This window comes from Pararge aegeria, chromosome Z (assembly GCF_905163445.1).
Source record: "Pararge aegeria chromosome Z, ilParAegt1.1, whole genome shotgun sequence".
In the NCBI taxonomy this organism is placed as follows: Eukaryota; Metazoa; Arthropoda; class Insecta; order Lepidoptera; family Nymphalidae; genus Pararge; species Pararge aegeria.
The window spans coordinates 3,022,089-3,044,130 of NC_053208.1; the positions used below are offsets into that span (position 1 = coordinate 3,022,089).

General features: G+C 35.9%; 1 protein-coding gene across 2 annotated transcripts in view; it reads left to right on the top strand.

Annotated features, from left to right (window-relative positions):
* The first annotated feature begins 1,251 nt into the window (after nucleotides 1–1,251).
* LOC120636508 (ankyrin repeat domain-containing protein SOWAHB) overlaps nucleotides 1,252–22,042 on the top strand; it is a 111,031-nt gene continuing 90,240 nt past the window's right edge. The window contains exons 1-2 of one of the 2 annotated variants that reach the window (XM_039908016.1): nucleotides 1,252–1,450; nucleotides 1,831–2,438. In XM_039908016.1, coding sequence (XP_039763950.1) covers nucleotides 1,324–1,450; nucleotides 1,831–2,438 — 735 coding nt within the window. In that variant the 5' untranslated portion in view covers nucleotides 1,252–1,323. The remainder of the gene's footprint in view (nucleotides 1,451–1,830; nucleotides 2,439–22,042) is intronic. The other variant, XM_039908017.1, reaches the window with a different exon arrangement.

Consider the following 22,042-nt stretch of genomic DNA (forward strand, 5'->3'; position numbering starts at 1 on the left):
CTCACTAAATATAATATTGAAGCTTTAGCATATTATATAATTACTGTGCACGACACCAATGTACTCCGACTAATATTGTTGTTGGTCTTTGAATACACCTAATTAGCAATGGCGAGCAAATCATAGGTACATGCATGATATAGAAATTTAGTTTGCCGATGGCTACGCATTTCCGTGGTGTCACAATTACCCGGCCAGCTGAAAATCAGCGCTGTACGCTCCCAGTGTATATGCTGAGCTGGCACTTTTTTTAGAAAGTTAAGAAAAATGGTAAGTAGGTACATTGTGAAACAAGTATGGTAAATTATAAGATGACTTAATCATAATATATTAGATAATTATTAAATAGGTGAGTATTTATTATTTGTATGTCATAATATGAAGGTATTCCCATTTTACCATATTTATTTAATTGTATTTATTAGTACCTATGTATTTTGTGTATCTATGTATATTGTGTTTATGCGTAAATGTTATAAGCCCGCAAATTGTAGGTATACCTACACTGTGTTGATATTTTAATTTTTATTTGTATTTTTTAAATTTTTTGTTTGCTGCGCAATAAAAGCGTTATCATTCATTTATTTATTCACTCGCGATTATTAGGCTTTTTCCGGCGGTCAAATCTACTATTGCTCAGATTTCAAACTTAAAGTGGAAAATTCAAATGAAGAACTGACACATTTTTTGAACCAAAAGAAACCGACTTTGTTGGATAACTAAAAAGCAAGAAATAAATAGGTATTATTTACAAAATTTTTAAGTCGGTGTCAACTAAAATGTAAAAATTACTAAGTAAACATACCATAATAAATAATATCAAGGAAAGTACCTAGTAATTTCTTACATTTTACTTGGCGTCGACTTTAACATGTAAAAAATGTTGTAAATGTTTTAGTTTTTTTATAAACTTTCATCCTTTCTTGCGTTTAGGTACTTTATGAAACATAATGAAACTATGAATTTAGGAAAGCAATGTATTAATTACAATAAAAAAATAAATTTTAAAGTCCTAAAATAACATATATATAATAAAATATGTACAGGTAATGGGAATTAATATTTATTTATTCTTTAAAATAATTGTTTTATAAATATAACCTAAAAAAACTATTTAAAACTAAAAAAAATATAAAACGTACAGGTAATTGTGAGTACGAGAAATAAAATTTTGAAAAAGGTACTGCAGAAACGGAACGTATGTATCCTTTTTGACATTTGACATTTGACGTTTAATCGTTTACACTTTAGTTTACCAATGATTTAGGAAACTGTTTTTGTTACCGTTTGATTATTTTATGCGAATGAGTAATAGGTGTGAAAATGTCTCCACCCGCCGAGTTGAGTTTCGATGAAATACTGAAGTTTATGTTAGCCCATAACGGCAAAGTGACAAATCATGAGTTAGTTAAACATTTCAAAGTGTTTTTGATGAATCCGGATATGAGAGGTCAGTATAAACTTTCTGCTAATCTTCAGGACAAAATCCTGCGTAGATTATGTAATGTTTTCTTACATTGTAATACAGTTGACATAACCAAGGTCCATATTTGCATATTTTGCAATTCTACAAGGTGTAGTTCAAAGATATTCAAATGTTATTCATAAGACAGATTCTTATGAATTATAAATAGATTTAAACCTAAAACTGTTTTCTTTGGCTACTTTTCTTTTTGGTAGTGAACAGGTTTCTAACTTAAAGTGCTAAATTTGCTTGTTAACCTTAAAAGAAATATGAGAGAATGGAAGTATTGCCAATAGCCAGTCTATACTATACATAAATCTCTGCTATGGGCACAACATCTTATTTAACACTGGAACTGTTTACAGATGAGGCGCGGAGTACTTTTAAAAAGCATGTAAATTCACTTGCAATAATCAAAAACCAGAATAATGAGAAATGGTTGATTTTGAAAAAGAAATACATTGTTCCTAGCGAAAAAGACAATGATGAACAAACTGAAATTAAAAACCCTGAAGTTCCTACTGAGAGTGAACCTAGCTTAGAGACTCCAACGCAACCCCCTCAGAGACCACCACCGCCTCTTCAGCTCAATCAAGATTTCAACATACTGAACAGTATCATACCAGATCACACTCCAATAACATCACCTGTCACTCCTGTAGAACTAGAACAGAGTGTAAACAAAGAGAGTTTGGATACTGAGGATATACCCCCAAAAGTACACCCTCGGCGGCGGTCTTCAGAAAAAAATGTCCTAGAAAAGTCTCTTCCGAGTTACAGTCTTAGTCCACGTTCATCTATACCCAACAGCACCACTGAGTTGAGTGAGTCTCCTCTCACAACATCTCGCAGTGAGAGCATGCTGGTGGAGAATGAGCAGAAGATCTCTGTGAAGGAACGCAAGCAGATGTTCAACAGGATGGCCTCGGAAAGTGATGTGTTAAAGTCGCACAAGCTCAGCTTCAACTCCTCGGTGAGTATTGTAGATTATAGTTCATGTGATTTATAGTCATTTGTGTTGCCCGTTATGGATATAGAACTTAATTATGATAGAGGATGTTAGAGCATAGACTCATCACATTATTTAACTGAGTGTTCATGGGCTTGAACAATAACTTTCATCACAATATGTTTGTTTAAATGATGGTTTAACATGATCTTCGAGGCATGAAGGTGGACAAGGGAATTATGTAACTCTTTGCTGGATTCGTACCAAGAATTTTAAACTGAAAACGCCAATGCTAAACAATTCCTGGCCCAACCCAGAAATTAATATTTCTGCGCTGGGCCAACCGGCCGTCTATTGTTGAACATGAAATACGCTGAACCAATGACTCAGTTAAAAAGTTTTTTGTTTAATTAAGAATATGACTCTGTTTTATTTAGAATGGCATAACTATGTTTGCTGTTAAGCTTTCTGATGCTTTCAAAGGATGAATGCACAGTTTGACAGCAAATTGATTGTTGTCCGTCCATGCATTCATACTTATATTGCCACCCTCAGTATCAAAAACATCTAATCTAGTTAATATAAGCTTCAGCTTCCCCATAAGCTAGTTTTAATACTAACTTTTGCTGAGGAAAGTCAATATGAGCTATTTGCCTATTGGGGTCAAAAAAGATAAACATCCTTTTTCAATTTCAAAATAAAATCCATTCCTAAAGCACTTAGTGTGAATTTAGGCATAAGTCAGAGGAAAAATCGGGAAACAAATGATTGTGGCTCAATTTGTAGATTCCAATTCCAATACTATAATTTCATTTAATTATAAATAAGTTTGCAGAGTGAATAATTTAAAATAAATAGTGTTATATAAACAACGTAATTAACTGATTTAGTTTTTTTTTCGAATTATTTAAATTAATGGGTAAACAATCTTAGGTATGTCAAATGGGAAGTAGTTAACTGTTTGTTTTTGTGACAGTCCAATAATTCAACCCCACCTTTATTTATAAGTATCCGTTCAATCTACGCATTTGACTTTTGACTATTGAGCTGTTTACAAACATTGTATGTTTTTCTTAAAATTACCTTATTGGCATACTTGCTCTCTCTTTGTGTGACTTTAAGATTCAAAATACAATAATAAAAAAAAACGTGTGTGTACTTACATAAGTATATATATTGTTAAGTTAAACCTTAACAAAATCTTTTCAAAATTATTTCCTTTCGCCTTTTTTTTCTTTTCTAGAAAATTCTTTTCTAGAAAAAACAACAAACAACAATAGAATGAAAAATGTTTGAATTATTGAAATTCAACTGTCAAACCTTTTTTAGAAAAACTAAAATGTTGACTATAGCTAACTTCATGGTGTGCTTCTTCATGGTTATTTTGTGACGATGTGAGCGCGCATCGTAAAATTTTACTCTAACCATTTTTACCTAACGCGCCAAAAGAAGTATAACTTCAAAAATTCAAAGTTCAAAGCACTTTTGAAAAGTCAAAACTTAATGCATTGGTAGATCTAAAATAACCTTAGGTATCATATTTTGAAAGCATATACTCAATCACACAAACTACTTCTGCACGTAGCACAGACGCAGACTACGTGTCTGCAAAAGGTACAGAAGTACGTGTGATTTTCGCTAACTTATGCCCATTTCGAGTAATTCGGTTGTTTAAATCCATCCGACTTACGCAAGTGTTCAGAAGCAGAAAAATCTAATATCTACGGAGTCTGCTCAGTTTCTTGCCGGCTCCTCGAGGTATAATCTCCCTACCGAGCAGACACATTGATTTAACGTTTCAAAAGTGTTTATAAACTAAGCCTACTTGAGATATATGAATTTTGGATTTCTAACAATTCTTGCCCCGTACCGAGATTAGTAATCGATCTCAGGACTTAGACCGACGAGGTAGTTATTATTATTCTACTATCGCAAATATCTAATAGTAATCGTATAGTTTAAAAAAAGTTATAGATAATAATGCTTTTCTCGTGTATTGTAAACGTTGAAAAGCGCCGAGGAAGAGAGTGTTCATTTATACACAGAATACTTGTAGACTAGACATTTCTAAAGTTGGAACGTTTTGTGCCGCGATAGCAGTTTTTAAGGGAAATAGTTCTGTGCCATCAATCTTCACTAACTCAGAGGAGACGGCGGATCAGTGCTTTTTTTTTTCGTTCGGACCACCAATAAGCGTACCGATTTAAATTTTGTCCATACGAAAATCCATACCGTTCGCATTAGTGTTTTTTATTTTTTATCAGGAAAATATCGTATTTTCGTAATGTATTCCTTACGAAACTTTAGAAACAGGGTATATTAACAACTCAAGAGATATAGTTGATATTAATAAATACTAGATACTTTAATAGATGGACGAAGCGATACTTAGAGCCGGAGCTTCCATACCTATAACTGTATAATATTATGTTTTAAATCTTAGTTAGTCTTTTAGGTAATATCTAATCGATTTAAGCGATATCAAATCGCTAAAATTGATTTCAATTTTATCCTTTAGGGGTGAAATGAGTGGATTATGGAAGTGAGTAGTTCTGGTGAGAGGCTTCGGCCGTGGCTGGCTAAAACGATTTAGCAATCCGGTAAAGTACACTGATTAGTGGTATGTGTTTATTAATACCATACCAGGTTAGCGCGCTACTATTTAAGCTTGACTCATCAGTTGAGATGAATTGGGGCTACCTTGCACTAGATTAATAAATATAAATAATATATAATTACCGATTTCGATAAATAAAAAAAAACAACAATATACCTATCAGTGGAATTTCCTAAAACTTTAACTTATTTAACTGTCTGTTTTTATTCTACAAGACTCTTAATTCCAGCGGTTTCAGTAGGTGGATATTATTACGTTGTAAATAGTTTTTGATACCTTTGTTTCTATACCTGACAGTTTCGAATCGAGATGTATCGAATGTCGCTCAAAATTTTTAAATATGATTCAAAATTTTAATATAACAAAAAATATTGATTTACCGATAAATCGACATTTTGCTTGCGACCTTAAGTAAGTGGTAGTAGGTGTTCTCGGTTAACCGGTCACCTCAACGTTGACGACGCACTTAAATATAAAACTTCTCAAGCAAAGATGTTTTCAAAAAGCCACTAATCGGCATTTTAATTAGGCAGCTTGTTACTTATATTATAGGTTATTTACTTACTTAATTATTGCTTTGAGTGAGTGGTAATTATAAAAAAATTGGGGACCAGGAAGTTTGGAGGGTCCCGGGCACCTGCCTACTTGTACAGGCGGCGCGAGATATTGATGTTGAGTTGTTTAAGTAGGTAGCTCAAATGTGAGATTCGAAAACATTTAATAATTATGACAGAGCTAAAGATTCATGCATATCCTACTAATATATATAGATTGAATAAAAGGATGTTTGTTACTCTTTCACGCGAAAACTAAAAAAACGGATAGTGATAAAACTTAACATAAATATAGGTTATATATCATAATGCTATAATATATAAAGATAAAGTACCAATTTTCTGGACAAAGTGTACCGTGGGATTGTACCTCTAAACATTCGAGCTACAATCTATAAATACTACTACTTTAAGTAGTAGTATTTTTGTAAAAACTTCTTATGCTATAGAAATATAAACAATTCGAACGACGTCACGGAAAACAGCATGACGCTCGCAAATACTGCCCTATCTGTGCGCCCTCCAACTGAACTTATGTTCTGTAATTATTATTATAATAAAAGTAATAAATAAGGTAATGTAACAATATGTTATTTAACTGACCAGTTCTACCTATCGTTTTATTGTCGCACATCTGCCGTTGGTCTCGAAACGACCAACTTTTATTCAATTAAGTAATATTATACTGTCAAACATAAGTCGTTAGTTGAACTATTTCATGAAGAACTTCAGAATAAAATTAAAAAAGCCATTTTAACTTTATTTAATAGCATCGAAGAACGGAATTGAGCTTTCTCGAACTTTATTACGTACAACGTGCAACTTCTTCTGCATCAAATCGGTTATTATTGGTTTTAATATCTTAAAAAAACCAAGAACCTAATTGCAGCGCCACCTACTGGGTCCAGTTTTAGTTCCAAACTATATAACCGCGGCCGGGCACGCTGTGCATTTTCTTGCTTTTGGAATTTCTATACCGGTCGTAACTTCTAAACGATAGGTCCAATACGAGGAATTTCCAGGTACATAATCAATTTTAATTATAAAACTATTTATTTGGATACGGATCAATATGATTGGATCACCATCTTTAGATTGTACCCGTGTTTTGATTGACAAATTATAATTTTTTTTTGTTGGTAATAATGATTACTTTAAACATGTAGTACATTATTTTTATGTACTATCAATCATTTTCGCGGCATACGCCAGTAAAGCTCCAAGTCGGTATGACATCTTTAATAAAAATCGTTATATTTCAGCCAATGTACAGAAAACCATAATAAAATACACTAAAACCTTCCGCATGAGTCACTGTTCATTAGTTAAAACCGTATAAAAATTCGTTCGGTAGTTTTTCAATTTTTCGCGCCCTGACAGACAGACAGCCAGTAAATTTATTTTACATATCATCGCATCGTTTGCCTATATGTCTTGCGACTTGCTGTTATCTGTTAAGAGTTATGTCATTTATCACCGACAATATTTATCAGATCTTTATTAAAATTAGACAATACATGCTTGATAGTATACACTTTCAATTTAAAAAAGAATTATTAAAATCGGTTCAAATTTAACGGAGCCATGTGAAACAGATAAAAATTTTCATCCCATTTCCCGGACTAAACTTGCTTTATCGGGATAAAATGTTTCCTATATGTTGACCCGAAATATCTGCTACTACCACATATAAAATTTTATTTAAATCCGGTTAATAGTTTTCACTTGATGCCCGGGCAGACAGACAGACAGAAAAAAATTAAATAAAATCAGTTATTTTGATCAGATTATAAAGCATCCCCCTGTCAAAATTTTCAAATTATATTAAATGAACAGAAATCTTCTAGTTACAGTTTAATTGTAAGTATAGATAGTGTGATTGATGCGCTGTGCTGCAAAATAAAAGCAAGAGCATTTCTAGAAACACTTTAATTTCTTGATTTTCCATCGAGTGGCTAAGCTAGGTATATGTAATGCATTGCTTTAAAACTATATTCAGAAAGTAGAAAGAAAGTTTATATTCGTAGCTGAGTGTACCCATAACTCGGTAACAAAGTGATAAGTGAGCGTGTTTGGCGATCGCGATATACACTGTTAGTTTAGTGTGATTCCACGACGACCAACACGGTATGGCAGTGAGAGCTGTGGTTTTAAGTTTGAGATCCCGGGTGCGATTCCCAGCAGGGGAATTTGATATTTTTTTAATTTTCTCTGGTACGATCTGGTGGGAGGCTTCGGCCGTGGCTTACCACCCTACCGATAAAAACGTGCCTACAAGATAAACCTAACAGGTTAGCCCGTTACCATCTCAGACTGCATCATTGAATCACTCACCAAATCGTTTAAATCGTTTATTTGCAGATTGGTATTACATTGTTGGTAGGTACACAAAACATAGGGACAAACAATCCGCCTTAGATGGCATGCAAAAAATATATATGATCGTACAATAATTCCTACTTACTATAATAATACTATCCTAAGTCAATCCACATTATTAAAATAAGAATAAACTTTAAGACTGATATTGATACAAAATTACAAATATCTAATTAACTCATGTCAAATTATAATATCACTGTAAATGTCAGTAGGTGGGATTACAGTCTAGGGTTTTTTGTCCCCTAAACTACTAAAACTATCATAGCAGCTCGCTCTTCCGCGGCTTAAGCTTGCTATCGTAGTCTTTCGACGACCTTCAAATTCTGTAGTATCAGATTCTTATGAATGCCTGATGGATCTTTCAGCTCTTGGTACTCTCATGTCTCTCTTAATCGTTTTTTCTCCTTCTAACTGACAATATAGTTTTGTATTCGCAAGTTGTGGCAGTCTTTAAGTGGGTCTACAATATTACATTTATATGTTTTTACATTTTTTGTTTAGTTTTAAGAAATTGTTGTTGTAACCTGTTGATTGTCCCTTAAATAAATAAAATAAATAAATTCTTACTGCTTGTAATCAGTTCACGTACAATAATTATTATTAGGCACTAATATATTCATCATTATCAATCCAAATTATCGGCACGGATATCCTCTCATTAAGAGGCTTTTGCCGTGGCTACTTACTACCCTACCGATCTTGGAAAGCACCAGCTCTTACCACCAGGCGACACTAGTTAAGGGTCACAGGGTCACACACTCGTTTTTTTTTTTATTGTACTACAAGTACCTTGGAGTACAATAAAAAAAAACCGAGTGTGTACTCTCTAATGTACACGCGTTAGAACTTATACTTCTTTGGCGTAACGAGATATAAAAATTTCAAAAATTTTATCTTTTTGGTTATTCTACGTTTGTAGAAAAAACGATACTATCGGTGCTATATAGAAAATAACAATAGTAAAAAAGGTATTGTTTGAATTATTGAAAGTCAACTGTCAAACCTTTTTTAAGAAAAACTAAATTGTGAACTATAGCTAACTTACTGGTGTCTGTTTTTTGTGACGGTGTGCGCGCGCGTCGTACAAATTTACTATCACCATTTTTCCCTAAAACGCCAAAATATAACTTCAAAAAACCTTCAACTCTCCACGCTGACCTTAAGCGGCCATGCTTTGACGATTATTTTAACTGGTTAGTGATAATAACCTACACCGATGCTTCTCTGAGCCATGGACGCCTGCTTGATGGAAATCCGCTTAAAAATTAGTTTCGAAGTTGGCCAGGTTGGCAAGACTACCAAGTTTGCCAACCTGGCCAACTACTTCGATTAGGAATTTCAATGAATGAATAGAAAAATCTGTAACGACGATACCCGTAGAGAAACGGAAGTGTCCGACACGGGGATAAGGAAGCTGAGTTTCATTAGGAAGGTCACAGAACAGATGGCCAGATATGTTCTGAAGTGCAGAGCACTGACCGGTCAGAGTAGTGTCTGAATCTCCAGAACGGACTGGCCGTTTGAGTGATGATCTAATGCGTGGATAGCGGCTGAGGACGTTTTCCGGTTGGACGGTTAGGAAACCACTTGGATATTTGAAAATGGAAGGGACAAAGAAACCTAGGTTGAGTTTACAAAGAGGTTTGTCAATATTTTCCAGAGAAATAAACACTTTTGCAATAATTCTTTTGGTTCTGCCCGACATTGTGGATAATGTCTTCATGAATATCTCTTTTCGGTTAAACAACATCGATTTACATTTTTATTTTTTAGTTTTTTTTAGTCTGTATGTAATCGTATTATAATTCGGTGTTATTATTATAATGTGGGCTGGCTCGTAAGTGCCTCACATTTAGCCGCGGCAATTAGGTTTATTTTATCGAAGTCATATTACATTTTTTTTTTCTCTTTTACGGGTCGCCGTATAATCTATAATTACCTACTGGGATGGTAGCGTCATTATAAACTACATCATAATTCGTCGATGACACTTTTGTTTCGCTATTGAAGTACGTACTTAAAGCACCTATCAACTCCCTGTACCTACACACGTTTCATAAATTAAACTGTCTCATATGAAATGTTAAACACTAGCAGATGTGCGCGACGATTTATTTTGAATGGAATAAAGAAATTAGGTATACTTATTTAAAAAAAAAACGGGTAAATCAATTCTCACCTAATTATTTGACAGAATTGTTTGACAGTTGGTCACGACCATAACGCATAACGCACGAATCCCAGCACGCACCTCGTAACTTTAAGTTACGTACCCAGCCCGCTTCGCCGAGCTAGATTTTGTTTGTCTTTATTTAAACCATAAACTTACATTATTAAATTTTTAATTTAAGTCTCATAATATATTGAATCATTTATTTCTCTCCGTATGCATTCTCTTCTATTCTCTTCTCGAGCGGGTGAAGATCATTATCTACACCCATGTACACCCAACAATAGAATATCATCATAGTAAATAAAAGCTGTATTTGACAGTTTGACAGTTCAAAAATAGGAGTGCTCCGATCGTCATCAAACTTAACAGGATTACTCGCCAGGTCAATCCAGAGAATCCCTGAAAGTTTCATTGAAATCGGTCCAGCCGTTTCGGAGACTATACGGAACATACCCACACACTTTATCTTTTATATTTATAGATAGATCGATAGATGTGCGTTTTAAGTAATTAAAAATATCACTTGCTTCGACGGTGAAGGTAAACACCGTGAGGAAACCTGCATGCCTGAGAGTTCTACAGAATATTCTCAAAGGTATGTGGAGTCCACCAATCCACACTGGGCCAGCGTGGTGGACTACGGCCTTAACCCCTTCTCATTGTTGGAGGAGACCCGTGCCCTGTAGTGGGCCGGTTATAAGTCGATATGATGATCGATAAGGAACCAATACTATCTAGAAAGAAAGAAATATAGAAAAATCGCATTTATTGTAACACGTTTGTGTAAAATTGCAAAACTTGTAACATTTGAATTAAAATAAAAACGTGTGACAGAGGCCTAGTAAAACTACAAACTAAAAGGCGCAACTTTATTATTTCGACTTTATGGTTTGACCTAAAGATTTTGGATTCGATTAATTATTGGCTTCGGCCGTGAGGTACTTAATTGTTAGTAATCTTAATATATATAAATCTCTTGTCACGATGTTTGTCCGCGATGGACTCCTAAACTACTTAACCGATTTTAAATTAAATTGGCACACCGTGAGCAGTCTGTTCCAACTTAAGAGATAGGATAGTTTAGATTTTTAATTATAGTCGCAATTTTATTTTATTGCAAATTATTTTTCTATAATTAATTGACAGTCACATGTTATATACATATAATACTACTATACTAATTTAAGGCTTAGCGATACTGAATGCTTTAAAAACAAAATCAAACGCAGACGAAGTCGCGGGCAACAGCTAGTTAAAATATAAATATAGAATTAAAATATAAATATAGAATTAAAATATAAATATAGAATTAAAATATAAATATAGAATTAGATACAATATCATCGCTATGAAGCTATTTCGTTCGAACGCTTCGGTAAGCGGACGCGTCGGACGAGTCGCGTCGCGTCGCCTCGACACCTGGCGCGGTCAATTGAATTGTAAAACCTTCGTCGTGCCCGTTTGGCGGCCGTGTGACGTCAACTCGATTATTATCGATTGTTTATAGAGCCTATAGAATTATTATATTAATGACTGTGGACAGGATTATTTACCTTTGCCCGGCTTATTTTGTTGTGGGCTCTTCTTAGAATCTTCGTAGCTTTAGGTTCATAGTTATCACCTCACATTATTTATGTATGAACGTTTCATAAGTGCCTGTGATAGGTCTTAAATCTTAATGAATAAAGAATATTTGAATTTGAATTTATTGAGCAAACATAATGGCACAATGTCTTTAGTGCTAAACGTTAAGTGCCAGCTCATTACAGGGCACGGATCTCCTCCCACAATGTGAAGGTCTTAGGGCGTAGTCCACCACGCTGGCCCAGTGCGGATTGGCGGACTTCACACGCCCTTTGGAAAATTATGGAGAACTCTCAGGCAAGCAGCTTTCCTCACGATGTTTTTCCCTCACGTATGAATTAAGAGATATTTTAGTTACGCAAAACGCACATAACTCAGAAATGTTAGAGTTGAGTCCCATCGAAAGTATCCGAAGTCCTAACCACTATTACAATCTATCGATTGTTGGTGGAAGAGATTGGTTAGGATTTCGGATTTAATATAAATTTAGTCTCGTAACACATTCTATGGTTTCACCTCCACGAGCGAGTTTGTATCGCGAAAATTTTGTCCCTAGACTTGCATCATATTGTTTGTATTGAAATTGCCTCTATCAATAATCAATCAGCGCGGCACTCTCAGCCGCTGCGACAGGTTGACACGTAGTACACGAGTCGCACTAGTCGCACTAGTTATATCGCAACACTTACGACTGAGGTGAGAAGCTCATCAATTATAGCTAAAGGAGCGGTTCGTTGCATACTACACTGCCGGTTTCGCCGCACTAACACTTTAGTGGTATGGTAATATTGAACTGCCACGATGGTCTAGTGGTTAGCATGCTCAACTACGGATCACGAGTTCCTGGCTTCGTATCCCGGGTTAAATTGTATAAGGTATTGTGTATTTTCTGTACCAGCCCGAAGATAGGAAGTTGGTGGTGCCTCGGGCTATTATAACCTAATTGTGGTCATAGTCGTTAAGGTCCACAGACCCGCATTGGAGAGGCGTGGTGGGTTTATGCTCTAAACCTTTCCTATGAGGCACGATGCCCAGCATTGGAACTTTCATAAGCGGATGCGGATGATAATTAATATTACTCTCGATGCGTTTCTTGTTTAATAGGGCGTTCCTTAAATCTTTCGTAAGTTCCTAATTTTACACCTGCATATTTTATTTATTTATTTATTTATTTGGTATCTATGACCCATCACTACGCACTACACTATAACATAAATAGAATAATCAAAATATGCAATATAAAAAAAAAAGTTACAAATTAAAATTTCTGCGTCCAGGCAGCCCTACGTGGAGTTTAATATACAACTTGTAAATAGGAGAGTCGTATCGATTTATTAGTGCTTTCAGAATGCCGTTACTGCTTACCCACGTTCTTTTCATCAAGGATGCTGTTCGTTTTCTTCTGATGGCAAAAAAGTCAGTAAGAGCGTTCGCGCACAATTCTGATGCACTACAATAACGGGGTAAGCCCAACAGCATTCTGAAACAATCATTATACTGAGCTCGTAGGGCGTTTAGCGATGCCTGTGTATAGTTGGTCGACAGGGATCCCGTGTAAAAGGTTTGACAAAAGGCTTTGAACAAACTAACTTTTGTTGTAGCGTTGTAGCTTCCTGGCTACAACTGCAGACCTTCATATTCCACCGCACCGCCAAAGCCCTACGCTCTCGTTCTATGTCTATTACCGTAAGCATAATTTTCAACGCATACAGGGCACAGTGAGGGGACCTGTGACCGGTTGTGGGCCTGTAATGTTCGGTAATAGTAAGGGCTCAGAATGAGAAGGGTAGGTCGTAGTCCATCACGCTAGCCAAGTGCGTGTTGGAATACTTCAAGTGCCTTACAGAACATTATGGAGACATCTCGTACCTCCGCAGTCCTGTCGTGACCACGATCCACGCAACTGGGTCGAAATACAGACAAATCCCAAAATAATATCGTGGTATGGTACCCTTTGAATATACTATATTTAAGAAATGTTGATTAACCACTAAAATCTTAGTTTAAAAACATTAACAACGGAGAACAACAAACGTTTTTAAAGCAAGTTATTATAAATTGCTATAATTGAAAACGCACATAGCTCAGAAAAGCTAGAGGTGTGCAGGGGATCAAACTCGACCTTCAAATGGAGGTCTAACCACTAGGCTATAACCGCTAACCTGTATAAGCAAATAAATAATAATATACTCAGCCGATACCACTGAAAGTCGCGCATGGTAGCTCCCAGATGGAGCGGCAATTCCAGAGCACAATACGGCGTCGCCGCCCGGGATCCTGTCGCATAAATCAAACCCGAAATAGAGTGGACGCGCGCTTCCGCTCCTCAATCGGGAGATACTTCTTAAAATTAATCCTTAAAAGACTCAATGAAAGTGCACGCTCCTAGTTATGAGTTGCTATAAACGGATACTTTATAGTTCAGGAGCTGGCGGCTAGTGGTTCAATTGCACTGTCAGGCAAAGGAAGAGAGAGAGAAGTCGGGGACATTTACTGTCTACGTTACTGTATACATTACTTCACAGTAAAATCATCATCATCATATAACCGGTCCACTACGGGGCACGTGTCTCCTCTGACAAAAAGAAAGGTCTAGGCCTTAGTCCAACACGTTGCCAAGTTCAAATTGGTGAACTCGAGAATATTATAGACAGCTCTAAGGCTACTATAGTCGTAAAAATGTAATAGGCCCGTTTTGACATTTGTGCAAGACCATAGAATGTAACTTGGAACGAAACTGAAAGAAACAAAAAAATAAAAATCAATTACATACAGTGTTTTAAAAAATACGTAAATTTTTTTGGGAAGTTAAATAATACGAAATAATATATCGCGAGTATTCTTTTTGCGCTTACTTCATAGTAGCATGCAATTTATAATTGTTGCGAAACGTTCCGAAAACAGTTACGTTCTCAGTCTTTTTTTTTTGTATACTAGAGCTGTAACCATTTTTTTACTGAATATCGAAATGATATATTGTGTAGTTATTTTTACTGCAACGAATGAGCTTGGTTCTCAAAATGGGTTCTAAATAATGAGTCTGAGTTGATGTATCTGACCAAGCGGCACATGACTGAAGCGTCCCCGCGCGCACTGCGCAGTTTTTCGTTCCTCATCTTGTAAAGTTGACTGTGCGCTCGTTTAAGTAAACAATATTGATATATATTGTTTACTTTTACGTTAACTATGGCTCTTCTATTTTGGACATTAATTTAAACATAGTGATTTGACTCGATTTTTGTGTTTGTTTTTATATAGTACTAACTCTGTTTCAACATGTTGAAAAGTGGACGTATAATCAACAGCCAGTTACGCGTATTGGTTGTGAAGTTAAAGGAATACTTTGAACGAACGAACACTTTACAATACATAATAATATCAATCCAGTACTGATACAAACTTGAATTGATTTATCGTGAGTATCGAGTACAGAGTCTTATGGTTCCATAACTAGTTACGTCGCGATGACAAATGTCAAAACGGGCCTATTATATTTTTACGACTATAGTTTCCTCACGATGCTTTCCTTCACCGTTGAAGCAAGTGACAGTTATTATTTATTATAAAGCGCTGATAGCCTAGTGTAATTTTTTTTCTATTGATGAGATGTTCAAATTCCAACACGCACCTCTTACTTTCCAAGTTTTATGCGTTTATGCAATAAAATTAAAAGTAAAGTCTAAACACATCGAAAATTAATTTGCTTTGAATTATTTTATTGTTTACTACATGAATGGTATTGAATAATAAAATATATATCTTAACTATGCAAATTGCATTTTTAAAATCTTTTTCTGAATGTCTGACGGGCGAAAATGCCTCTTTTCAAACCTCCTCGTTTCTCGGTCACTTTCAGACTAACTTTACATAATATACTCGTAGAACTAAGTAAATTAAGTAAATTAATTTTGTGCAAAATGATTTTGTTTATTTATTTATTTATTATTACAAAATATAACATATTTTTATGTTTAATAATTGTTATACAGCGTTGCATTTCTATCGTGTTTGTTAAAGTCAGGGTCAAATCAAAGTGAAATATTTATTTATTCAAATAGACACAAATTAAGTACTTTAAATGCGTACATTACATGCTAAATATTATGTAGTGCAATTATGGCGACAACTGCATTCGTAAATTTCAAACTAAAGCTACTATTTTTCATCATCTCATTTGAATATCATAATGACTGATAGATTATATTAAACTGAAAAGGTGAATGTAAATTATTATGATAACAGTCATAAACTAATTAAAAAAAAAAAATTTAATAGGTTAAGGTAAATTACCACGGGCTCCCTGATTATCAAGAATGAGGAGCTGGAATGTCAGAGTTTTTGATCTACTTCCGCTTCCGGACGCAATCCCGTTGTGCGCGGGCTGGGTGTAATGCGAAGATTATCATATCAGTGAATGAGTGCCAAATGTCGACCTCCATGACGCAGTTGGGAAGGCTGTTATCTTATATGTGGCTGATCCCGGGTTTTATTCACGAGTTGTTCCAGTACGATGGCGCGTAGTAACCATTAGATGTATGGATTTTGTGTTAGTACCATAGACATTTTAATAACAGGACACTAATGCCCGTTGTCACTAAAGATTGACAAGGTTTAGGTAATTACCTGAAGCCTAATCAAAGAAGATTCCTAGGCATACATTTAACTTTTACAACGCAACTCAAATAACCTAACTTGTCTGTTCTCTTGCCACATTTTTGGTATAAATTAAAAAGTATTAAAAAAAAAATTATCAAAAAAAAAAACGATTTTATATTTGTTTCATCAGTCAAGTGTTAGTGCAAGTGTAGGTATCCTAAAGTTTACGAATCGCCGAATCAGTGTCGTAACTTTAGACGGCGCTTACGTCTTAAGACATCACATAAGAGTTCGTTAAAGGTTTTTTTTCTTTAGGAATCACCGAAAGAAAAAACCTATGCATCGGATTAAGGCGATTCCATGGTTCAGTGATAACAGGCATAAGATATACATACTATAGTTACTACCATACCCCTACCAGGTTAGCCCGCCTACCATCTTCCACCGCATCTTAACTTGCCACTTTGAAGATATGATTATATGATATTTCTAGCGCTTTATTGCAGTCTTGGGCTGAATTATTATAGATGAGAAAAAAAAAACATATTCGTGCAACTAAGTGTAGGGAAATTAATAGTCCCGGTAGCGAACACCCCCAAAAGCCGCTTAAGTACTTTACAAATTGAAAGATAACGCCATCCTGTGCACCAGTCTTTTCACTATAACTTTAAGGTTATCGTCGCAATTAATATTTAAAAATCTTGAATGTGGCTTTAATTGTAAAACAAAGTCTGAGAAGTTCGGAGAAAGCAGATCAGAGTGCTAAGTGCCAGATTTTCTACCTTAGTTAACTTACTCGATGACGTGAAAGTAAATTGCGATTTATATGGCATCGAAGTATCATAACGTCACTAGATGGCGCTATTCTGATACCATACAAATCGTAGTTAACTTTCACGCGTTTGAATAAGTAAACGTAACTAGCAAATCTCACACTTGGCACTCTGAGATCTGTGGTAGTAAACGCAATATCAACACACGTATCGAGACCGACTGAAGCGTTTAATTTTATCTATTCTTGCTAAATAGAAATTCCAGCGCGATTTATATGTGAAGTCGATTTAGAAGCTGTAATAAGGTTTAATTTTAGTGCATCGGGATTATACGTCGGTTTGACTGATGCCCTCAATCTACATGACGTTGGTAATTATTTAAAGTAAATTTACATCACTATAATGTCTCTAAGTACGTGCTGTATAGAGTGAATTTGATTTTGACGTCAGAAACTCAGTGCTGTTTGCGTTTCTCATTTCATTCCAATGACCCAAAGACTTTATAAATAGGATTGAGAAACTAAGACGACTTTGATGTTTTTTTATGTAAAGTCTAAATTTTCCTTTATACTGTAACTACTACAATTAGCCTATTAATCTTCCACTGCCGAGCACGGGTCGTGCAGTATAGATTGGGTTGATATATGCTCTAAAACCCAATCTATACGACACTGCTCTCGTGTCGTATAGATTGGGTTTTAGAGCATATATCTACCGTGCTAGTGTATCACATGTCACTGATGTTAAACCGGGCCTATGGCTTAACGTGCTCTCCGAGGCACGAGGGTGGGCATCACCAATTTCTTAAACGACTACTACTACATTATAGCGCTGGTTGCGATTGGGTGCGTCCTTATCCTTACGATCTTTTATTTGAATCAAAATGGGAGCGACTAGATTTTACATTAGTACATCAAATAAATAAAATAAATAAATATACTACGACAATACACATACAATATGTGTGTATGGTCATAGTATATTTATTTATTTATTTTATTTATAATAATATATAACATACTACTATGATACGAGTCGGCCCCTGAACTTTTTTTTAAATAGCTAATGGTACAGATTCTTTAGTACAAAATGAATTAACTAAAACTAAATTACCGGGTCTATAATAGTTCTGTCCTTTTTCATTCTATATCACCAGGAAAATTATAGTGCTATTTTTAGACATTTCTTAGTTTAGTATAGAGATTTTTGTACAACAGAATTGGCACTATTGATGTTTGAAGTTAGCAAGAATTAAATTATTTTAGTACGGTCCATGACCGATTCGATTTTAGCCAGTTTCTGTCTCAATCTATCGACAGATTCAGTTAAGCTCGCTCAAAGTTTAATTCGATAAGGCTGTGTCCAAATAGTTCAAGTTACTTACCCTTGTTAGTCATTGGTAGTCAATATTGGCATTTATATTCCTTACGCGATTCCGATGTCGCGTGCGCGTCGTGTCGCGCCGAGCACGCGCCTGCCGTTACGTCAGAGACCAAGAATATGCGGCCGAATCATAACTAAGTAGCAAGCGACACCGCAACCACACCTGTGTTCCTAGTATAACTTACCAAGTTTACTTTACTTTGAACTAAAGTTAATCAGTCAAATTTGCATGGAGTTGACAAAATTTGACATTTGGGCCTCCATATAGCATGCCTGTTTTACGCTAACGCTAAGATGTAACGTCGGTGTAGATAAATATATTTTTTTATTTATTAATATATATAGAAAATACACACATCGCCATCGAGCCCCAAAGTAAGCGTAGCTTGTGTTATAGGTACTAAGATGACTGATGAGCATTTGCATGAGTCATACATAAATATTTATAATATAAACAGTCATACACTGAAAAAACTTTCAGTTTCATTAAACAAAAATTTTCCAGTTGTGGAAATAGAATACACTGCCTTGGACTCAGAAATCATAGTCGCTGCCCACTGCGCCAATGTACCCTGGGTACAGGGTAACGTGAAAGTGGTACTACAGTCTTTAATTAAAATCTGAAGACCGAGTTGATTTTTACTTTGCGGCTTCTTAGTGGTAACTCTGTGGATATGAATCCAACTCGATTTCATCCGATCGAACCTCCCACTGTCAGGCCCTAGCTATGCCGGAGTACACAGCTGCCACATTTAGGTACGAGGTGTATCAGTAATTATGCCCAATTTTATTAGGTACGGGATTTAGTGAACAGCTATGAACGTCATAATTACTTACATCACAAAGCTGTTAACGCTCTATTAACAAGTGAAATAATTGATTTACTGATGAATTCAAGTTAAACTTATATTGTAAATGCGGGTACGAGATTGTTTTCCTTTATTGTTTATTACGCTTTCACGCCTAAAGTACTCAAGCGATGTCCATAATATTTTGATTTGGCAGGACAGAACAAGACATAGGTGACACAAGACAATGTGTAGACAAGATTGGCAAATTATTCGTTTTCCTCGCATTTACAAATTTTGACTGGTACAAAATGCTTTAGGTCCTCCTTTTTGACGACCTCCCTGGCGCAACGGCCTTTAATTAGGAGTTCCTGGGTTCGATTCCCGGCAGGGGTAGTTCGGGAATTTATTATTTCTAAGATGTGGAAACTTCATTGGTTTATGTAAAAACGACATTACTTTTATGTGTAATACTGTGTCCCTTGAAAAGCTAAAAAATAAATAAATTTACGAATTTTCTCAATAGCTTAGCAGCCATATACCATAAATCGAAACGCAAACCGTGTAATACTAATTATTGTATTATTACAGTGGCCATACATGGTCTTCATCGCTAGTTCCACTTGACCATGTGGTGCTTATCGAAAAAAGGTGCACGAGTTTTTTTTTTCAATTCCCCTTTTTTAAGTCAGTTGATTGCAATCTAATCTGGTGGTTGGTGATAAACTGTTAGGGTGTATGGTAGTCATACCTTAACCGGTTTCTACGCGACATCGCACCGGAACACTAAATCGCTTAGCGGCACGTCTTTGTCTGCGTAGTGGTAACTAGCCACGTCTAAAGCCTCTCATGAGACCAGACCAGAAAAAAAATTTAGAAATTTAGAACCCAGGACCTTTACTTAGGAAACCACAACGCTCACCACTGTGCCAGAGTAGTATATAGAAAAAGTGCCAGGACGATGGCTGTAATACCGTTACCACGTGACATTTGCGGTGACCTTTAATGTGTGTGTAGGCTGTCATTTATTTCCTTTGCGGGGGCTCCCATGACTTTTATAGTTGTTCATAATTCGTGCAATGATGGAGGCAATCGCGATATGGCGTTACGGAACTGTAAATTGTTCATGATTTAACGTTGACACAAGAACTTCTATTGACGTATTAAAACATTTGACAGGAGCAGGCTTCACTTTGCGGAATTCCATGAAATATAGAATGAAAACAAAGCTCAATTTGTTATACTCCGTGAAAAGCAGGAGAATCGGCACCTACGGTGTATTTCAACATTGAATAAAATTGGCAATTAAGGGGCTAATGCAAAATATGTTTATTTAATCTGACTGATCTCCTAAATTTAGCGCGTTCTTATAAATGAATTTTCATACCATTACTGTTAATTTAATACCACAAATTTAGTTATTTTATGGTACATAGTGCTGTTATAAATTATTTTAATTAGTCGTGTATTCTAATTTATTTCTCGTTCAAATTATTTACAATCAATTAATAATTTAGTATAATTGGGTTTGTTTCGGTCTAGTTGAATTACAATAAATTATAAATAAATAAATTGACCCAAAGGGATTTTTTAAAAATCATCATCGTCATTTCAACCGATAGACGTCCATTGCTGGTCTTTTGTAGGGTGTTCCAAACGCTACGATTCTGGGCCGCTTGTTTCCTGCGGCTCCCTGCGACATTTGGTGTCGTCTCTCCTGGTTGGGGGTCGACCAACGCTAAGCGCAGCGTTTGCGGCCTGCGCGGGGCATGTTCGGGGTCGGTATTCAAACACCTTGGGACCCCAACGTCCACCGGTTCTCCGAGCTATGTGCCCCGCCCATTGCCGCTTCATCTTCGCGACTCGTTGGGCTATGTCGGTCACTCTAGTTCTTCTACGGATCTCGTCATTTTGACGGCCGACTGGCGCAGTGGGCAGCGACCCTGCTTTCTGAGTCCAAGGCCGTGGGTTCGATTCCCACAACTGGAAAATGTTTGTGTGATGAGCATAAGTGTTTTTCAGTGTCTGGGTGTTTGTATGTATTTTCTAAGTATTTATTTATATATAATTCCTAAAAATATTCATCAGTCATCTTAGTACCCATAACACAAGCTACGCTTACTTTGGGGCTAGGTGGCGATTTGTGTATTGTCGTAGTATATTTACTTATTTATTTATTTATTTATTTTATTTATTTCTGATTTGATCACGTAGACATACTACTAGCTCTTGCCATCAGTCGCTGAGTGACTCTGAGCCTTCTTATTACTCCCATAGTTGGCGACCTAAAATTTTAATAGCCTTTCCCAAGAATGACTATTAGGGCGTACAAACAAAGCAACTCTTTAGCATTATTATTATCTTTGTCTATAATTACTTGAAAATCCATAGCATTCCATTAAAGCGAACTGATCAATGGCCAAGTGAGGCAATAAACAGCCCACAGAGTAGCAGGACTGTCGAAACGGATTGAGTTTCGCGCCGAGCACTCACTTGGCCGAAGCTTTCAAGATTATATTTGTACTTTAACTACAATCATTACACGAGATTACTTGATTAGACATTAGACGGCGATACGTGTGTAGGTGGTGGTCCGAGAGGTTGAGCAATTTCGATGCGAAGTGTTTACTTAAATAAGCGTGTTTTAACCCCCCGACTCGAAAACGACAGGGTGTTATAAGTTTGACGTGTATGTGTGTGTGTCTGTCTGTGGCATCGTAGCGCTTTACCGGATGAACCGAGCTTTTTTTTTGTTTGAATAGTCAGGGGCTTTCCAGC